General features: G+C 39.9%; 1 protein-coding gene across 1 annotated transcript in view; it reads right to left on the minus strand.

Annotated features, from left to right (window-relative positions):
- Positions 1 to 21305, minus strand: part of micu2 (mitochondrial calcium uptake 2) — a 419472-nt gene extending 398167 nt beyond the window's left edge. The window contains exon 1 of the mRNA XM_069891395.1: positions 21079 to 21305. Coding sequence (XP_069747496.1) covers positions 21079 to 21297 — 219 coding nt within the window. The 5' untranslated portion in view covers positions 21298 to 21305. The remainder of the gene's footprint in view (positions 1 to 21078) is intronic.
- Between the last annotated feature and the right edge of the window lie 993 nt (positions 21306 to 22298).

Consider the following 22298-nt stretch of genomic DNA (forward strand, 5'->3'; position numbering starts at 1 on the left):
TCGAGATACTGGGGCTGTCCAGTCACTTGTGTTGGACAGTGTTTTGAAATTTGGTAATGAGACTGCCATGGTGAAATAAATTTGATTTGAGGTCGGGGGGGGGCATGAGGGGGGTGTAATCCAGAGTCAATACCTCTACACAGGATAATGTTGAGATTAGAATTAGTTTATCGACCTGTTACAATAGGGATCCGATCAATTTTGCTAGTGGAAGGAGTTTCATTGTTATTAGGAAATGACCTTGCAGAGGGTAAAGTTGTCCCTGTGGTACGGTTGACAGTTAAGCCAGTCATTGATAAGACAAAGACATTCTGATCTATATCCAGCATTCACAGTTACTCAAGCTATGGTTTAAAAAAATTTGCTAGTGCAGACAGTGCTGTGCAGAATGATTTTACAGGGACCAGAATCTGTGATAGTGTAAAACATCACTCAGGTTGTAATGACCTGCCAAAGACTTTACCTCCTTCTTTACTGTACCAGAGTTCTGGTGTTAAACCCAAATGTAAGGATTTGTCGTTATCCTGAAAAAGAGTTTATAGCGGGGCAGAACAGACATCCCAATCTTACTGATGTGAGAGATAAGGTTTTCTCTGATGATGAAATTAAGAAAGTGCGTGGATGAAGAAGTGCTGATCAACTGATATCCATGCCAGTGAAGAATGGGCAGTTGTTCACCAGGTTGTAGTTCCCAAAGCCTATAGGGATTAAATTTTAACCATGGCACATAGCACGCTCTTGGGTGGTCATCTTGGTGTAAGGAAAATTATCTACAAGATTACAAAACAATTCTATTGGCCTAGTTTAAGAAAAGATATTGGGACATTTTGCCTGACATGTCGCATTGGGTAAACCCAATGAGAGTTCCCCAGTGGCTCCAATACAACCTATTCTGGTTTTTGACAAACCCTTTTCTAAAGTTATTGTGGATTATGTTGGCCCATTGCCCAAGACAAAAGCTGGGAATCAGTATTTGTTAACTGTCATGTACACAGCCTCCAGGTTTCCAGAAGCAGTACCACTTAGAAATATTAAAGTTAAAACTGTCAAAATCTCTTATAAAATTATAAAGTCAGTTTGCCTAAATAAATTCAATCAGACCAGGGAAGTAATTTCATGTCAAGGCTGTTTCAGCAGATAGTTTATAAACTGGGAGCTAACCAAATCACATCATCTGCATATCATTCAGAATCTCAAAGGGCCTTAGAGAAATCACATTAGACTTAAAAACAATTAAAATCAAAAATAAAGTTTAAAAAAAAAATCTTCAATATTGAATGAATGTTAAAAAGTGCAAATTGACTGGTTTCAGTAATGTTCACCACTAATCAAAGTGTAGATTATGAGATTGATTATATGTTAAAGAATTATATTATTTTACGTTCTACCTCAAATTGGAGTTCACCTTGTGTGCTGGTCCCCAAATCAGATGGGTTGGTTAGATTCTGCACTGATTATAGAAAAGTTAATGTGGTAATAAAGACAAATGCTTATCCTATCCCTAGGGTGGATAATAGTGTGGTCAGAGTTGGAAGGGCTATGTTTCTTACAAAGGTGGACTAATTAAAAGGTTACTGAGGTGACAGAGGTAGGGAAATTTCTGCATTTGTGACCTTATCAGGGTTATATGAATATGTTTCACCATTTGGAATGAAAAATGCTCAGGGACATTCCAAAAAATGATTAATTCTGTGATTCAAAGTTTAGAGCATACAAATGCTTATATCGATTATTTAGTTATGGGGAATGACACTTGGGAAGCACATATTTCTGAGTTAGAGAAATTGTTTGACAAACTTTCAAAAGCAAACCTTACTGTTAATTTAGCTAAAAGTGAATTTGGCAATGCTACTGTGACTTATCTTGGTTACATTGTTGGTGAAGGCAAGTTGGTGCTTGTTCAGGCAAATGTTACAACAATTTCTGAGTTTCCCGCTCTCATGGCTAAGAATGCCATTAGATGTTTGGGAATGGTAGAATATTACTGAAAGTTCTGCAAAATTTTTGCTGATATCACCCTTCCTTTAACTAAACTTCTAAAGAAAGATCGGTGAAAAGTATGCTTGGACAGAGCTTTGTCAGGAAGCATTTGATAAATTGAAAGCCATTTTACATCACCAGCCTGTGCACAAACTCAACCGAGTTTGAAAAGCTATTTTCTTTAGCAGTAGATGCTAGTGATGAAGCTGTGGATCAACGTTATTACAAAAAAAATGGTTGTGATGATATTGACCATCCAGTGGCTTACTTATCCAAGAAATTAAATGATCAAAAGAATTATTCTACCATAGAGAAAGAATTATTGTCATTTGTTCTGGTTTTGAAGCATTTTTATGTTTACATCTGCACAGCTCAGGGACCATTTGTGTATACTGACCATTATCTGTGTTCTTGAGTGAAATTAAAAACATAAATAGATAACAGTTAAACTGGAATTTAATTCTGTAGGAATATTATTTAATGATAACTCATATTAAAGGCAAGGATAATGTAATTGCTGATTGCCTTTCAATATGCTAGTTTGCAATGTTTTACAGAAAATTGAAACTTATTATTTGTGTGGGGAGAAGGTATTACAAGCTCCCATTTCATTTAGTGTGACTGTTACTTTAAGGGTTAATACAGTTGTGGCAAGATTGGATGGCCTGTTAAGTACTGACTATAAAATAAAGTTGACACTCTGGAGGAAAATAGAACAATGGTTGTTTATCCAGGAAAACTGATGGTGAGAGAGTCATGTGAGTGGGACACTGAGGGAAAAAGGATTTTGATTATTGACCACCAGCCATCGGATGAACATGGAGGAGTAGTGACTGTGTGAAATGGACAATTTGGCTGATTCTCCCTGCCAGGGGAAATTATTGAACCACCATGACCAAAGGAAATGTCATTTTGATTGACCCGTATCTGGGTAAAGGAAACAGGAGAACTGCTGCATCAAATCGTGACCAAGGTGATCGTCATTTCATGCCTGGGTTTTTTTTATAAGCATCGTGGAAGCCATTCGTTTCTTTTCCCCTATGCAAGAAAAAGAATTGAGACAACCATTCGACCAAAAGGATATTTCTCAGCAAGAAACTCAATCATGAGTTTTCAGTAGTGCAGTTACTCATTCTCATTTGTGACTACTTTTGGGCATCATTTTAAAAGTGAGTTTCAACACAGGATTTGTAAGACTGAACTTTGGGAATGACTTCCCAGAATTGTGCCTAAGCTATAAATGCTTTGGGTATGAAACTGAGACACAAACACTTTATATTATTAGTAATTATTAATAAATATATAGTCTTAAAAGATGAAAAAAAAGCCTCTTGGTGAATTTCTATTGGTGCTTCTCTGCAATGTCACAGTATTCCAACTACAATGTTAACTCGAACACAAGCAATGTTGGAGATTCCCATGTGAATGGATAAAATGGAGTATCACATCTTTCCAAACAGGTACTTTATTCCCAAATCAAATGATCAAGACTTACAGTAATTTGCAATATGCTTCACTTCTCTTATGTTTCACCTTTTATGATATCTAAAGATGCTAACAAATCTAACTCGCATCACACTTAGACATGACTAAAACTGCAGGAATGTCTGTGGTCACAAGCTTGTAGACTAGAAAAAAAAATGGTTTATTCTCAGCTCAAATGATTATAAAACGAAGAACATTTCTTCAGGCAGACATTTAAACTCTCATAGGATGTTTTATGTAAAGAACAAGTTTAAACAACATCTGTTATTTTGAACAAGGCACATTTCATTTTAAAAATAGCACATTCCCAATCATTTCCTCTCCCAATTTCTTGCATTCAAAAGGCAAAAAAATTCAAAACACAGAGCCAAATAGGTTTATATCATGAAAGAAAGCTATATATCCTATTTGTGTTTGCTGGCCCTTTGGAAGAAGAATCTCTAACCAAACTTGTGGCCTCATTTTATCATTGTTCTTTAAAAATTAATCTTTATCTATGCAAAAGCTTTTTATGTCCCAGTAACATGTACTGAAAATAAATTTCCCCTAAACTTTATCTGTGATAATTATAAATCAATAATGACTTCTCACAGTCAGTGAGTCCCCCTCCCACATCGAAGTCCATGTACGTTGGAACCCCAAATTGGATGATTTTATCATTACTCTTATAGTTTTTCAAAAAATAATCAAAATTCTACAAATCATTTTTTAAAGAGTTTATCTTAGCTCAATAGTAGCATTCTCAGCAGACATTTAAAGAGGCATCTCAGGTGGATGCAGTAAAATTAACATAAATTGTTTTGTCACTTATCTCATTGTTTGTTAGATTGTTCTTTGTTTATTTAGCTGCTTAATTAGTTAGTTAATTAGCCAGTGGGCTGATAACACCTCAAACCATGCATCTTGGCGCCTCACAGTTTGGCGGGCAGCAGCCTCCTTTGAAGAAGACCGCAGAGCCCACCTCACTGACAAAAGGCAAAGGAGGAAAAACCCAACACCCAACCCCAACCAACCAATTTTCCCTTGCAACCGCTGCAATCGTGTCTGCCTGTCCCGCATCGGACTGGTCAGCCACAAACGAGCCTGCAGCTGACGTGGACTTTTTACCCCCTCCATAAATCTTCGTCCGCGAAGCCAAGCCAAAGAAAAGAGAGTTATCAGAACTTTGACTTCACATTTATTTCACTGGTCATTAAGAGCCAAGCAAAAGAAGAAGAGCTTTGCAATGAATGATGGTGTTATTTTTTTTTCAAGCTAATGTAACTAATATCCTGATGCTCTAACATACACACAAGATGGGAAGATACAATGAAAGCATTCTAGTAATTAAATTCTTTCTTTCTTTGGCTTGGCTTCGCGGACGAAGATTTATGGAGGGGGTAAAAAGTCCACGTCAGCTGCAGGCTCGTTTGTGGCTGACAAGTCCGATGCGGGACAGGCAGACACGATTGCAGCGGTTGCAAGGGAAAATTGGTTGGTTGGGGTTGGGTGTTGGGTTTTTCCTCCTTTGCCTTTTGTCAGTGAGGTGGGCTCTGCGGTCTTCTTCAAAGGAGGTTGCTGCCCGCCAAACTGTGAGGCGCCAAGATGCACGGTTTGAGGCTTTATCAGCCCACTGGCGGTGGTCAATGTGGCAGGCACCAAGAGATTTCTTTAGGCAGTCCTTGTACCTTTTCTTTGGTGCACCTCTGTCATGGTGGCCAGTGGAGAGCTCGCCATATAACACGATATTATTAAATTAATATAACAGTAAATGCCATTCCTCATCCAGGATACATTATTGAAAACTGCATTGACATCATGGAATACATTATCTATGAGGCACAGATAATTAGCATTCACCCAGAAGCTAAGCCTAAATGCGCATAAGATTAATGTTTATTTTAGACTGCAATGTCGGAAAAAATCACTGAAAAAAATTAACATAATTACTGCCCATGTAGTTGTTCACACTGGCCATCTTTTTAAACTGCAAGGACCCGAGTGCAACAGTCCCAATGAAGTAGAGTGAATGACAGACAATTAATTTTTCTGGTATGATTTACACTGCAGGCTTCCTCCAAAAAGTTGTAGGGATCCGGCAGGATAAATCACGGTGCAGGAATTCCTTGATAGTGCCGTTACATGCCTGCAGTATTAAAAACCTCAAGTGTTTGATCTCAGAAGCTAAGCAGGCTTACGCCTGGTCAGTACTTGGAAGGGAAACCAGCTAGAAACACAAGGTGCTGTAGGTTTCTGTGAGGGACGCTGGACAAAGCGGAGACTCTCTGAATGTCTTACGGTAGACAAAAGTCAAAGAATTTCATGCATGGTACAGTCTAAATGTAGTATTAGGTGACAATAATGGAATCTTTACCACACAAAACAAATTTAAAAAGACTATCATGAGAAAAGCTGGAAAAAGTGAGCACAATCTTTTAAATTTTTACCAGGTGAATAAAGTCAATGGATTCACAATGAAATAACCCACATAGCTTGCAATATTCTTTTGGAATATCATTTAATGAAAAGAGTACCACGCTGATTAATCCCTTCGACAACAATGGTGAGAAGTGTTCACTGGAACACCTTCAAGCACTCATCCATAGACTTGAATGAATATGCAACAGCTGTCACCAACTTCAAGACCTATATGGATGAGTGTGTGCCCACCACAACCAACCAGGTGTATCCCAAATAGAAGCCATGGATGAATCAGAGAATTCGCAACCTGCTGAGGATGAGAACAAGGGCATTTAAGACGGGGGAATCAGGATCTTTACAAGAAGTCCAAGTATGACCTGCGGAAGGCCATCTCTGAAGCAAAGTGGCAATTCTGGAGAAAGCTAGAGACATACATGTCAGCTGCGGCAGGGATTGCAGGCCATTACAGCCTACAAAGAGAGGGGGAACACTTCAGATGGCTGTGACGCTTCATTACCAGATGAGCTGAACACTAGAACCTTCTATGTCTGCTTTGAGAAGAAAAAACAAACAGTGCTGCCTACTAGAATCCCTGAAAAGACCAAGGACCCTATGATAACTGTCTCTGAGGGCTACATCAGAAGATTATTCAAGAGGATGAACCCTCGCAAGGTGTCAAGCCCTGACAGCGTGCCAGGCAGGATACTGAAAATCTGGACCAACCAACTAGCTGGAATGTTCATGGACATTTTCAACCTCTCATTGTGGCAGTCAGAGGTTCCCACAAAGGACATCAATCACCTCGGTACCCAAGAAGAGTAGTGTATGCTGCCTCAACGACACTGCCCAGTAGCATTAACTTCTACTGTGATGAAATGCTTTGAGAGGCTGGTCATGGCCAGAATCAACACGTTCCAAAGCAAAGATCTGGTTCCATTACAATTCGCCTATCATCAAAATCGCTCCACAGCAGATACAATATCGCTGGCTCTCCTCTCAGCTCTGGATCACTTCAAACAGAAATTCATATATACGGCTGGTCAGCCTTCAACTCCATCATTCCCTCAGTGCTGGTCAAGAAGCTACAAACTCTAGGACTCTGTACCCCCCTCTGCAACTGGATCTTTGACTTTCTCATTGGAAGACCATGAATTGGAAACCTCATCTTCTCCTCACTGATTATCAACACAGATACACCCAAAGTAGACATGCTTAGCCCACTGCTTTACTCATTATACACCCGTGACTGTGTGGCCAGACACAATTCCAATGCCATCTACAAGTTTGCTGATGACACCACAGTTGTCGGCAAAAACACAAACTGCAATGAGGAAGTGTACAGCAGGGAGATAGAATAGCTTGTTGAATGGTGTAACAACAACAACAACCTTGTGCTCAATGTCAGTAAAACCAAGGAGCCATTTGTGAACCTCAGGAGGAATTCAGGGGACACGACCCAGTCCTCGTCGAGGGCTCAGTAGTGGAGACGGTCAAGAACTTCAAATTCCTGGGTGTGAACACCTCTGAGGATCTGTCCTAGAGCTTCCATGTTTTGCAATCATAAAGGCTAGCCAGCAGCTATACTTTGTGAGGTGTCTGAGGAGATTCGGTACGTCACCGAAGACTCTCAAAAACCTCTACAGGTGTACTGTGGAAAGCAACCTGGCTGGTTGCATCACTTCCTGGTATGGAGGTGCTAACTCTCAGGACAAGAATAAACTCAAGGGTTGTTAACTCGGCCTGTGACATCGCAAGCGCCAGACTTCATTCTATCAAGGACATTTACAAGAGGTGGTGTCTTTTTTTTTAAAAAAAGAAAAAACAGCCTCTATCCTCAAAGACCCCCACCACCCAGGCCATGCCTTCTTCACTCTGCTACCATCAGGGAAAAGGTACAGGAGCACTCAGTGGCACAAGGACAGCTTCTTCCCTACTGCCATCAGATACCTGAATAATCAATGAACCAAAGACATTCCCTTATTTTTTGTGCACATTTTATAAATATGTCATAAGATGGTTATAATATGAATGTTTTCACTATGATGCCACCGCAAAACACCAAATTTCACGATAATAAATTCTGATTCTGCTTATGTTGAGCTCTCTTAACCAATGAACACGTTATAATTATTTTGAACTTTGCAGGAATAACACACATTATTCATGCTTAAATCTAACATACATGCTTATACTATTTCTGCATGACACCTTCTGGTTATGCCATTTTCTTTAATCTATTTTTATTGTATGAATGGATTATCAGTGTTTTGCATCAATAGTTATGATTTGTACTATTTCTGTTTTCCACTTGGTCAACTATGTATCTCAGGTTCTCAGATCTATCCCTGTTTAATTTCCTCCTCATTTCGCTTCTGATCTTAGTGTCATGCATGTTTCGTCTACACTTGCTGATCTTACAGATGTAGTTATCTGTTCTAAATATTTGTTTTATATCTTTAATACTGCTAAACTTTTGGTAAAATGCCTCTGAATAAATTCCATCAACTAATTTATTACTCAATTATGTATTTGAAATTCAAGCTTTCAAGTTTTCACACCCACTCCTAGTCGTATTTTTGGTTCTCAGATAAAGCTAATGAATGTTCAAACTTCTTCTTTCATACATAAACATATTTTAAATTAGATAACAGATAAGATTGATTTTGTAACAATGTGACAATCTAGCAAGCATTAAATTATATCTTTGCAAGGTGTGGTTTGCTGGCATGATGACCAGAAAAAAAGATACCATTTCAATTATTGTTAAATATAAACATAAGATTTGTGTGTTATTTACTGCAAGTGTCACAATTAACCCAAGATGATAGCATCAGCCAAATTAAACAGTTTCAACATTTTAAAATGGTAACTAAAAGGGGTGCATTCTGGGGGACGGGCAAAACTTTCAACAGCAATTGAAGAGTATGGTTAATGTTTTGACTATAGACTTTTCTGCCAGTTTCTCTGAAATTAATGACCAATTTGTTTTTCTATTAAGATACATCAATGGTGAACTTGTAATGATAGATGAACGTTAGGATTATTATTTTTATCTTTGTTGTAGGTCAGTGAGTTCAATGAAAAATGTGTTTAGAATGTGGGTGTAGTACAATTTATAGAAATAGATGGAAGCTGCTAATCATTACCATATGTCTGTTGCTATCTCTTGCTCTGTATGAAGAGTAGAACAAAAAAATTCATGAGACTGAATTTTGAGGTTTTCTCTAAATATTTTTGGTTAGTCAAATCTTGCAGTAGAAATGACTAGAATTCAATAATTTTCATAGCATTTAGGGTGAGCAAAAAGTATCCTTTTCCACAAATATATCCTTTCATGTGGTATATAAACTAATGATCCCCATTTAACCCATCAAGACAGAATTAATACATTTCCAATTAGCAAACTTGTAGTCCTCACTTATCAGTGTTTTCCTTAGATTTATTGCATTTTCCAAATGAGTAATTAATTATTGGACATGCCCTGTCTTATTCGCTAGAATCATCCCATGAATACCTGTTTCTTCAATTTACACAAATTGACCAAAACCCAATTTTACCAGAAAGATACCTTTACCAGTAACATATTCAGTGTTAGTAGAACACTGATCATCCAGCACCATTGAGACCTTGTGGTACCAGATGAACAAATTTTCCAGAATATTGGTTGCTAGTTCTATTCATACAGCACACTTGAATCAATTTTTTTTTCTCCAAGATGTTGCACAATAGTATTTTTTTAATATATAAAGGAAGTCAGTAAGCGTAACAGGAATACACAAAATGGGAGCCACTGAGCATAAAGGGAGTGTGACAACACAGAAAGCCAGTTTATGAACTCAAAGATTTGATCACCAGCCAATTTGTGTTTTTGTAATTACTTAAGTATAAAAGACTTTTTTTCCCCACAAATTGTTCATTTTAAATGGTTTTTGAATGATAAAGAATTTTTAAAAATGGTGCTCTGAAAAAGAGAGAAAACAGAGGGGTTGTTTTTTGCGAGTGTGCCAACTTTTAAAAGTTTTCTCAGCAGTTTCATTTATGAGGCTTGCATTATCCAAATCATCTTGCCAAGGCCTAGTGCTCTATACGGCTTTTCTGATTTAGTTCAAGAGACTTCCATCCATCAGGATTTCTGCAGGTATGTAATTGAATCAAGTCTGGGAGGAATTAATTTCTTAGTGGCAAGCCAAGTTTTGGCCATAGTTCCCTTGTAAATCTACAAATTTGCCGATAATATCACAGTAGTAGATTGTATAAAAGGCGAGTGGGATTGAAAACTTAGTTGAATGGTGCACAAACAACAACCTTGCACTCAATATCACCAAAACCAAGGAGCTGATTATCGACTTCAGGAAGGGAAAACCAGAGGTATATGATCCAGTGATCATTGTGGGATCAGAAGTGGAGTGAGTGAGCAAATTTAAGTTCTTGGGAGTCATTATTTCACAAGATCTTTCCTGGACCCAACACACTAACAGCATTGTAAAGCAAGCATGTTTGACTCTCATTCTAAAATTGATTTATTTTTAATATCTTCACAACTTCAAGGTAGAATACAGCAAGCAGAATACAATGCAAGAATTTTATCCAACCATTCTCCTTTGTTGCTGGCAATAACAATGATAGGCAGAGAAGAATCAGTTTATAGATGGAGGTTTAACTCTGTTATTAAAAAGGAAAGATTTTTGTGAATTTATCAGAGACAGATAAGAATCTTATGAAACTATCTTATGGGATGCGATGAAGGCGTATATACGTGGTCAAATAATTATTTATACCTCTAAAATTAATGATTATATGAAAGAATTAGAGATAGAAATAACAAATTTAGAAAAAGATTTACAGAAGTAAGTGAGGATAAAGCTTCAATACTTTACAAAAATATAGAACAAAGAAACCGATAATGATAACTAAACAGAAGTATTTATGAATTAGGTGAAAGAGCGCATAAGGTTCTTGCACGGCAATTAAAGACAGAACAAGCGTCGAGAATGATTTTTGCCACTATGACTTGTATACAGGTATTTACATTATGAAAACTATCCCCTAAACCTCAAAGAACCTTATCAAGTCTTTGGAATTAGTACATGTTTAATTTGTAAATGCAAAATTTGATTGAATGCATTGAAACTTTAGTAGCCAGATGCGTTTTCCTTTCTCTTGTATCCTTTTCTCTTTTTTTTTTTAATTTGTTTTTTTTTAAACGTTTTTTGGGGAAGTCATAAATTAACTGTTTATCTCAAGTCAGCAGGTTAGGTAGCATCTGTAGAAAGAAAAACCGTTATATTTCCACTTGATCTGGACAGTATTGGCTGCAATCTATTTATTTATTTAATTTTAAACAAGAATTTCTGATTTTTGCTTTTCAGTTACCATCTTTGCATACTTAAGAGTCACACAGCATGGAACAGATGCTTTGGATAACTCGCCCATGCCAACCAAGTTGGCACTCTTATTTGTCTGCTTTTGGTTCATATCCTTCCGAATCTTTCCTATCCATAGATTTGTCCAAATGTTTTGTGCGATGTCTGTTTCTGTCAAACTAAATTTAAAACTACAACTTTAAAATGTTTTTGCATTGAACAGAATATGCACTTAAAATTCCAAATTGTTTTACAATTTTTGGCTAATTCTGGATGACCAGAGGAAAATTCATCCATGCCAAGCTTTACACATGTTCTTTGACAAGGATTTATTTTAAATTACAGAACATATTACAGTAAAAGATGGCATACAAATGAATTCACCGGTTTCATTTTTTTAAAAATTTGATTTATTTTTTGTAATTTTTTGCCAGTTGCTTGAAATTTGGATACAGAGGTTTTACTGTACAGTGTATTTTTTGCCATTTTTCTTAACATTTCAAGAACAAAATAAATACTGTCTAAGTTTGCAAAATTGTAGGCTGAAATTTGGAATGAACTGCATTCAATTGTGGTAATTCTATATACATCAAAAATCAAGGATTTGAAAACATCAAAATAACTATTACATAAAAGACCTGGTATGCAAAACACTAATCAGGAAATATTCCCAAAAAGACTGCATGTTCTTAATTATGCTCATCACATTCAAATTGGTAAAAACAGATGCCAACATGATAGCTTTTTTTAATTAATAACTCAGCATTATTAACGGAGATGCAAAGCATACTTCTGTGCATTAACATTCTCACAAAATCATGGTCAAGGTTAAATTAATAATATTTCACTTAGCAACTCTGTGCAAGTTCCCAACAGCTTGTTTATTTCTAAGCTATCAAAGCACAGTGATCCCATCATCACTCCTGTTTTGAGTCTGTTCATATCTTTATTCAGTTTATATTTAGCACTTGCATTACTTGGCTCAACTCTCTCTGAAATAGTTATACCATGGCTTTTTTTTTGCTTTGCTCACTCAGGCAATTTCTTTGTATGTACAAATCAATCCTGAACAGTAAAAAAAAAACTACATTCTGCTGACTTAAAAATTTGGTGCAACACCAAATTAAAAAAAAAAATCACTGAATTAAAAGGTATATAATTAGGTCATCTCATTGTAAATGTTCCATAATGCAAGCTTCCATAATAAGAAATTCCAGTCAACTGAAGTTCAGGTACATTGTTCTCTGTAACACAGTAAAGAATACTATTTCAGAAAGACAACCGAAATATATGTGCTGAAAGAAGGTTTGCATATTAAAAATATTTAATAGGTACCTTTTATTGACATGTAATAATACATTAAAAATGTAATACACTTCAACTTTTGGCTGCTATAAGGCAAACAAAAAGACACCATGAGCATCACCCAGCACCCTAACAGTAGGAGAAAGAGAAGCAAAAGAGAGTCCCGTCAGAAGGATGAGGGCCCATGGATTCAGCTCCAGTGCTCCCACAGCTGCACAGACTCTAGTTCAAACCATTGGCAACCCGAGCTCCAGATCGAAACCTCTGATTCGATCAGGAAGCCTGGAGCGCCTGGATTCCTTCGGGAGACCTTCTTGCCCTTAGCACTCTCTCGAATTCTGGTTCCAACATCTGATTCCCATAAGCCAGTCTCCAGCAGCCCGCAGCCTGTATGGGTCCTTCAGTGTGAGTTGCCAGCAGCCTGTGAGGGTCCTTCAAACCCAGGTCCCCAAAAGCATGCAGTCTGCTTGGTCCTTCAGTCACTGAGCCCCTCATTGGTCTGCTGCCATGGTCACCGTCCTGTAGTGTTGTCTACTGTGCTCTCCTTCTCAAATGGTGGGGTGCATACTCATTTCTGGTGCCTAACTCTAGTCCACTCCTGACCTGGAGTCTGTGGCCCCTCACGTTATGCTACCCAGCACATGCACCGTCATCTTGGGCACAGACTTCAATGGTTGCAGGATTCAGTAGTTTTGAGGTATTCTAGGGAGTCTGCTCTACAGAGAAGCAAACACAAAATGACAGTTATTGCTGCTGCCCCAATTTAATCTCTGGTTTTGGTGTTCTTTATGCAGAGTCTGCATGCCACTTCCACAGCTCTGTGGGTTTCTTCCAATTGATGGGCATGTGTTGGACAGAATAAATTGCAAGGGCACAGGGAAATAATGAGAAGGAGAATGGGACAAATTGGATTGATCTACAGATCAATGAACCAACTGGCATCCTTCTGTATTGTCACAAGCAGAAGGAGCAACAATGTGGAAAACTATATCCAGCCTATAGAGAGGTTATCTCAAACTACTCAAATACCATCTCACTACAGTCAGTGAGGGATTGTTATGAACATCTCCTCCACTGCCCCACATAATGGCACCTTACAGCGGTGACTCTTTGTGAGCAGCACTGTTGGGCATAATCAAATTTTCCTGTTCAGAACTTCTAAAAATAGACTAAAAAATTAGATAAACAAAATTAAACCCACCCAACAACAGATACTAAGATCGCTGGCAAACCTTGGAATTGGCAGTCTCTGTTGGGAGGGACCTTTAAACAGCTCACACAAGTACAACACCACCACCACAGGAACTACCAGCAGTGGACCCATGGGTTAGGTATAGAAAATCCAACCATGTGGACGCGGGGTGGGGGGGGGAAAGAGAAGCGGAGGGCTACAGGTCAAGCTGAGACGCCAGGACCTGAGGCTTCCACTCCCTACCATCCTCATGGCCAATGGATAATCCCTGGGAACAAATGTGATGAACTCCAAGCCAGACATCAATAGCAGAGAGTCATCAGGGAGTGCCTCATGATACACTTTAAAGAAACATGGTTAAAGGAGGACATTCCAGACACTGTGCTGCAGTCCAAGGGCTACGCCCTCCATCATGCTGACCGAACATTGGTTTCTGGAAAAACCAGATAAGGTGGTGTTTGTGTCATCATCAATTCATCGTGGTGCACAGACGTGACAGTCTTGTCCAGGTCCTGCTCTCCGACCTGAAACATTTGGCGATCAAGTGTCACCCATTCTATGCAATAACTGTCACCAAATTCATCAGACCTACATGGATGAGTGTGTGTCCACACGTACATTCCGTGTGTTCCCCAACCAAAAGTCCAGGATAAATCAGAGCATTCACAACTTAGTGAGGGTGAGAACAAGGGCACTTAAAGCTAGGGAATCGGGATCTTTGCAAGAGGTCCAAGTATGACCCATGGAAGACCATCTCTGAAGCAAAGTGGCACTTCTGGAGGAAGACAGAGACAGATATACGCCAGGGAGTGCAGGCCATTACAGCCTACAAAGTGAGGGTGAGCACTATAGATGGCTGAGATGCTTCATTACCCAATAAACTGAACACCTTTTATGCCCACTATGAGAAGAACCAAACAGTGCCTACTTGAGTCCCCGAAAAGGCTGACGACCCTGTGATATCTGTCTGAGGGTAATGTCAGAACATCATTCAAGAGAGTGAACCCTCGCAAGGCTTCAGGACCTGATGGCAAACCTGGCAGGTACTGAAAATCTGCACCAACCAACTAGCCAGTGTTCATGGACATTTTCAACCTCTCATTGCAGCAGTAAGAGGTTCCCAACTGCTTGAAAGGGCATCAATCATCCCGGTACCCAAGAAGAGTAGTGTGAGCTGCCTCAATGACTATCGCCCAGTAGCACTAACTTCTACTGTGATGAAATGCTTTGAGAGGCTGGTCATGGCCAGAATCAATATGTACCCAAGCAAAGATCTGGACTCACTACAATTCACCTATTGTCACAATCGCTCCACAGCAGATGTAATAATCGCTGGCTCTCCACTCAGCTCTGGATCACCTCGAAAACAGCAATTAATACATACAGCTGCATTTCAACAACTACAGCTTGCTGGTCTTCGATACCTTCAGTGCTGCTCAAGAAGCTACTAACTCAAGGCCTCTGCACCCCTCTGCAACTGGATCCTTGACTTTCTCATTGGAAGAGTACAAACAGTACGAATTGAAAACAACATATCCTCCTCACTGATTACCAACATAGGTGCACCCCAACGTTGCGTGCTTAGCCCACTGCTCTATTCGTTATACACACACAATTGTGTGGCCAGACACAATTCCAATGCCATCTACAAGTTTGCCGATGACACCACAGTTGTCAGCAGAATCATAAGTGGTAATGAAGAAGTGTACAGCAGGGAAATAGATCAGCACATTGAATGGTGTAATGACAACAACCTTGCACTCAATGTCAGCAAAACTAAGGAGATGATGGTGGACTTCAGAAGGAAGTCAGGAGAATGACTCCATCCTCAATGAGGACTCAGTAGTGGAGAGGGTCAAGAACTTCAAATTCCTGGCTGTGAATATCTCAGAGGATCTGTCCTGAAGTCTCCACATTGATGCAATCACAAAGAAGGCTTGCCAGCAGCTATACGGAGGTGTCGGAGGAGATTTGGTATGTCACCGAAGAATCTCGTAAGCTTCTACAGGTATACTGTGGAGAGCATCTGGCTGGCTACATCAATGCCTGGTAATGGAGGCACCAACTCTCAGGACAAGAATAAACTCCAGAGAGTTGTTAACTTGGCCTGCATCATTACAGGCACCAGACTTTACTCCATCAAGGACATCTACATTAAGCGGAGTCTTTACAAAAAAAAAAGCAGCTCCATTCTCAAGACACCCACCATGCCTTCATCACTCTACTGCCATCAGGAAATAGGTACAGGAGCCGAAAGACAAGCACTCAGCGGCACAAGGTCACCTTCTTCCCTGATGCCATCAGATTCCAGAATAATCAATGAATCAAAGATATTAAAAAATAGTACACAAAACAAAGGTACTTTTTTTTTAAAATATAGTAATATTGTAAGATAGTCATGATACGAGTGTTTGCATGATGATGCTACCTCAAAACACCGAATTTCATGACTTTTTCATGATAAATTCTGAATCTCTGTCAGTATCAGAGCACCATAGAGCTGCATCAATAGCCTCCTGCTCTACTCGCTTAATGGGTGACTCGATAAGACAATAACACCATCCACAAATTTGCTGACGATATCAAGATAGTGGGTTGTGTAAAAATGGGAGGAATCAGCATATGGAAGGGAGATTGAAAACTTGGCTGAATGATGCATTAATAACAAGCTCGCACTCAATGTCACCAAAACCAAGGAGCTGATTGTTGACTTTAGGAATGGAAAACCAAACAAATGGGGACCAGAGGTGGAGAAGGTGAGCAAATATTAAATTCCTGGGAGTCATTATCTGAAAGTCTTTACCTGGATTCAACACACACATGTCATCAAAAAAAAAGCACATCAGTGCTTCTACTTCTTTAGGAGCTTGCAAACATTGGCTCTTGTTACGAGCCCTAAGGACTCAAAAACCAGCAGCAGGAGAAATTCACCAAGATAATGGCTACTTAAACAAAACGGTTTTTATTTTCTTTATACACAATAATAAGATCAATACTTAACCCCCTTCTAATTCTAAGTGCACATGTATGCAATATTTATGTGTTCAGGAAAATGCTTTTTCACCGTTCATTGGCATCAGGCAATCTTCCATACTGCGCACAGATTAAGCAGTTATTATATTCACCAGGATCTGGTGCTTCAACTTGTTACCGCTCAGGAAGGTCTTTGTTGGTTTCAGAGAGCTAATTGTTGTTCATTGGACACACAAACTGATCTTCTTCAATCAGCAACTGTATCTTACCAAAGAAACTTTCCCCTCTTGGGTTTGTCCAAAAGATAATCTCTTCTTCCAGGTTACCACAAGGTGTTAATCTTTTTCTCCTATTTCAGGAAAAACACAATAACCAGCCACAACCTCTGCAATTAACTACAGAGATTTAGAATAGGCTGAACTCAAAACCTTTCTTGAAATGGGGCCATCCAGCAGGTCTGCCAACTTACAGCCTTCATCATAAACTACTGCAGAATACTCCTCAGTCTCTCTCAATGGATGTTTTCTCAGCTTCAAGCAGAAATTTAAAAATCTGGCACCAGTTGAACAGCAAAAGATTTCTCAGTTCTTGAGCCTGGACACTGTTCAAACATGCTGACCCATTAACACCTACTTGTGAAATTCTCACAAACACTTCCCATTGTCTCTGCAAAGTCAACTGAAAACATGGCAAATGAGGTATTTGTTATGAAATGTGACCTAGTGACTAAACCTCATAATCTTATCCTTTTAAGATATTTTATCATAATTTTATAAACTTATTCCATAACATACAACATCAAAAACCTTGACAAACATCTACAAAAATGTACTGGAAAGTGTGCTGACCAGCTGCATTACTGCCATACCTCAGAAAGCTCTGCAAAACATAATGGACATAGCCAATGCATCAAAGATAAAACTCTCCCCACCATCAAGAAAATCTACATGGAACGTTGCCATCTGAGCAGCAGCAGCAATCACCAAGAATCCACACCACCCACGACATGCTATGTTCTCACTGCTGCCATCAGGAAAGAGGTATAGGTGCCATATGACTCATACCACCAAGTTGAAGAACAGTTGCAACCCACCACCATCAGACTCCTAAACAGCAAACTCAGAGACTCATTTAAAGATGTTTAACTTTGCACATTATTTATTATTGAAATATTTACTGTAAGTATTCATGTGTATAATGCGTTTCATGTATAATGAGACCCCACTCCCATTTTTGAGGGGAAAAAGGGAGAAAAATTTTACCCTCATGTACAATACGACCCCCCCACCCCTTGCCTGCCTGAGTCTCTCTCCCTGCCCAAGTCGCGCTGGCATCTCTCTCCCCACCCGCCTGCCCGAGTCGCCCTGGCATCTCTCTCCCCACCCACCTGCCCGAGTCGCGCTGGCATCTCTCTCCCCACCCGCCTGCCCGAGTCGCGCTGGCATCTCTCTCCCCACCCGCCTGCCCGTCGCCCTGGCATCTCTCTCCCCACCCGCCTGCCCGAGTCACGCTGGCATCTCCCCCCTCCTGCCCGAGTCGCGCTGGCATCTCCCCCCGCCTGCCCGAGTCACGCTGGCATCTCCCCCCGCTTGCCCGAGTCACGCTGGCATCTCCCCCCTCCCACCAGAGTTGCGCTGGCATCTCCCCCCCCCCGCCAGAGTCGCGCTGGCAACTCTCTCCCCTCCTTGCCCGCCCGAGTCGTGCTAGCATCTCTCTCCTCCCTAAGTTGCGCTGCCAACTCTCTCTACCCCCCCCTCACCCACCCGATTTGCGCTGTCATCTCTCCCCCCGCCCCCTGCCCAACCTAGTCACTCTGCCGTCAATGTAGGCAGCTGCTGATAATCTTACTGATTGTTAAATCTGGCAGCAGAAAAAAATTGTTAAAATAATAACCTCGTATATAATACGACTCCCTACTTTGAGCTTAAATTTTGGTACAAAATTGTTCGCATTATACACGAAGGTTTACGGTATTTTCTGTATTGCAATTTGTTTACGTGTCTTTGTGTACATTTTGTACAAGTATCTTTTCTTGAGTGCAGCTTTTTGCAGTTTCGATAAGTAGAAATTCTGCCTGGCCCACAAGAAAATAAACCTCAGGGTTGTATGCAATGTCATGTATGCACTCTGACAATGAACTTTGAACTTTGTTCTCAATCACTGACAAAATTGAAGTAGATGGGATTATCAACAGTGATATCAAGTGTTCTTGGTCCTCCCGACTGGGTTTTGAAAGATTGGAAAATTCAGGCAATGGGAATTGCCATAGGTGTTGCTGCCTGGGAAGATCAGCCATATTCATTAAAAAAGCTTTCATACTGTCCGAAGTGTACGAAAGCAGCATATTTGGATAGGATAATATTTCTAAGATTAATGGTAGCCAAAGACTCGAGTTTACAAATAGAGCAACCCTGACAGATTTTACTTTCTGAATCTGTCAATAAATCTGAAACTTCCATGCTTGACAACATGTATCCACACATCTAAAAATTATTGCTGTTTAAAATCAGCTAAGCATTTGTAGATCCAATTAAAATCACTTGCATCAGCTAAAGAAACATGGCTCATTAAAACATTAAATCCTTCCAATTTTAAATTTATTGGAAATAATTTTGAATGATTTAAAATCATAAAAACTATGGGGTTATCTTCCTGGTAAATTTCAGGTGTATGGTTATATCAGGGTTCTTGAGTTGTGGTTTGTTATTTGTTTGAGTAAACCACAGAGTCTCTCGTACATCAATGTGTATGAAGATGGCAGAATGGCAAATCTGGACTCAAAAGTTCCTTTTACATTGCTAACAGAAATATAGAGAACTTGTAGTATCAGTGGTTCTTACATTTTGAGATTATCTCTGCTTCCTCCACTCTAGCTTCCCCATATGAACCAGCTCCTCTTTTTAAACAAGACAATCCAATTCTTGTTCTTCCCTGTAGTGAGGTCTCAATTGTCAAACTCTTCAGGGATATTCTCAGAGACTCAATCTCTTTATCTATCCACCATTTGCCCTCTGTTGATTCTTCAAAAACTGCTGAGTTTTATCTTGAGAGTAAAAAAAAATACAAGCACAGACGTGCTTTTTCAGTTTTGTTCCCTTTTCTTCATTGTACTGTATTTATTATATTTAAAACAATTAAAAATTTGAAAAAGAAAGAAAGAATTCACAATTTGTCAAGCAATTTAAAACTTGCTTTCAGAGAGTAGTGCACATCTTTGTTGATATCATCAGAGCTGAGGTGTAGAAATATCACCATCAACCTATCCTGGTCCAACCACATTAATGTTACAACCAAGAAAGTGTATCAAAAAGCCTGAGCAAGTTCAGCACGTCTCCAAAGCCTCATCAACCTTTATATATACCACAGAAGTGATACTTTTTAAGATGCAGCTCAGGAACTGCCCAAGACCATAAGAAAACATAAGTTAACCTCCTCTCCATTTATACTTGCCTCTGCCTTGGGAAAGCTACTAACATATTAAAGGATCCATTGTACCTATTCATACACTCCTCTCCCCAGATTTAAGGTCAGTTTCTTTCCTGCTGTTATCAGACTCTGAACTAGATCACTCACTAGTTTAAAAAAAAATCCCCTTACACTGTTTTAACTATAATTTTCTCAATACCTTGCACTATTTTTGTACCCTGTACTATGTGACTTATTGTAACACTGCTCCCTATTATTATAGTGTACTATTTCTTTAAATGTTACTATATTTCTTTAAATGTTACTATTGCACAAAATGCTGCCTGAACTAGCTTGACTGGATAGCACGAAAAACCAAACTTATTATTGTACCTTGGTACATGTGACAATAAACAAATTCATAAGGATGTCCCATAGTGCATCAGAACAAACACTTTTAAAGTTAGCATCCAAGGAGTAGAAGGGAAAAGTCAAATAAAATCTGATTTTATATTCTTCTGTTCTAATGGATCAAGCAAAATTGTCTTAGTTTCACTCTTCAACTAAAAATCAGCTATTACTCTCTCAAAGTACTTAAGCATTATGTTCTTGAATCCTGGTTTCAGGTTTGATTCTCTGACCTACTGATTACAGCACCATTTCTAAGACTGCGCACAGCATTTGTAATTAATATCAACAATCCTTGACCAAAGGACAATACAAATAAAACAGGCACCATACTCTTCCCTCCACTCCGTACTAGCAGACTCTATATGCACAGTCACCTCCACCTACACATGTTAGCAAAACTAACACGAATTGTATCCAACAGCATGTTCACGAAGTTCAGAACCGAATGCCACTGCGATCGTTTCTGGCGTAATAAATTGAAGCTTATTAACATGGGCAAGCATTTGCGTGGTGGCCTCAAGAATAGTGCCTGCTGTCACCCTCAGTCCTGGAAGAGTTGCTCACCTGCTGCTCAGCAGCGTACACGCTGTATCTGCAATTCAGGCCGCTGCCACTGCTCCACCATCTCCCGCCGCCATAATATACGAGGCCCCCGACACCAGCAGCTCCCAGCCCCAGCCAGATCCGAGGGCTCAGCTGCCGTCGTCTCAGGGTGCTCCGCAAGACGGTGAAAGTAGCTGCATGCTCCCTGAAAACCAAAGGCAACCACCTCCAAGCCGCCATCTTGGCGGAAGTCTGGCGAAATCTCGCGAGAACTACTGCTCCCTGCAAACCTCAATTCATTGCTGCAATCTCCTGCCAATGGGTATCTTTTAATGTGCAAATAACAAAGTAAATGAGTTTATGGTTGTTACAAGTTGCAAGGTTTTTTTTAGGAAAAATTCGGTACAGTAATGGGCGTTTCAATGAATGTTGTTGTTCTAGTTGGTTTATCCACTTTCTCTATTTCTAATAATTCTGGTTACCTTTTTGTTAATTTTTTTAACCAAGAATAGACTAATCACAATCAATTATTTACAAACAGAAACCCGTTCCCACCCTTAGTTTCGTTTCTATATATGTCTATCTGACTGCCTAAAGAAATCTCTTGGTGCCTGCCACATTGACCACCGCCAGTAGGCTGATATCGCCTCAAACCGTGCATCTTGGTGCCTCACAGTTTGGCGGGCAGCAACCTCCTTTGAAGAAGACCGCAGAGCCCACCTCACTGACAAAAGGCAAAGGAGGAAAAACCCAACACCCAACCCCAACCAACCAATTTTCCCCTGCAGCCGCTGCAACCGTGTCTGTCTGTCCCGCATCGGACTTGTCAGCCACAAACGAGCCTGCAGCTGACGTGGACTTTTACCCCCTCCATAAATCTTCGTCCGCGAAGCCAAGCCAAAGATGTCTATCACTGTACATTGTTTAATTCATTTCTATTTACACTGCGGCATCTTGTTACTCCCCCCTCTGTTGTTTGAAGGGCATCTGCTTGGACTCAGCCCCTTAATGCCAGAGAGAGAAGGACTCTAGACTGTGGGCCTTGCTTACAATGCCCTCGTGTTGGCTGTGCCAAGCCTCGGTGCATCCCTCAGCATGTACACCTGTCGCTGGAAAGTGCCAGTCGGTAACATCTCCGTGTGTTTCTGGCAGGCAGACCAAGTTGCGTCTTTCAGTGAGTTGATGCTGTCACACTGCCACTGCCACTGATTGTCATGACAAGGACCTTTGCATCCTTCTCC

Source organism: Narcine bancroftii, chromosome 7 (assembly GCF_036971445.1).
Source record: "Narcine bancroftii isolate sNarBan1 chromosome 7, sNarBan1.hap1, whole genome shotgun sequence".
Classification (NCBI taxonomy): Eukaryota; Metazoa; Chordata; class Chondrichthyes; order Torpediniformes; family Narcinidae; genus Narcine; species Narcine bancroftii.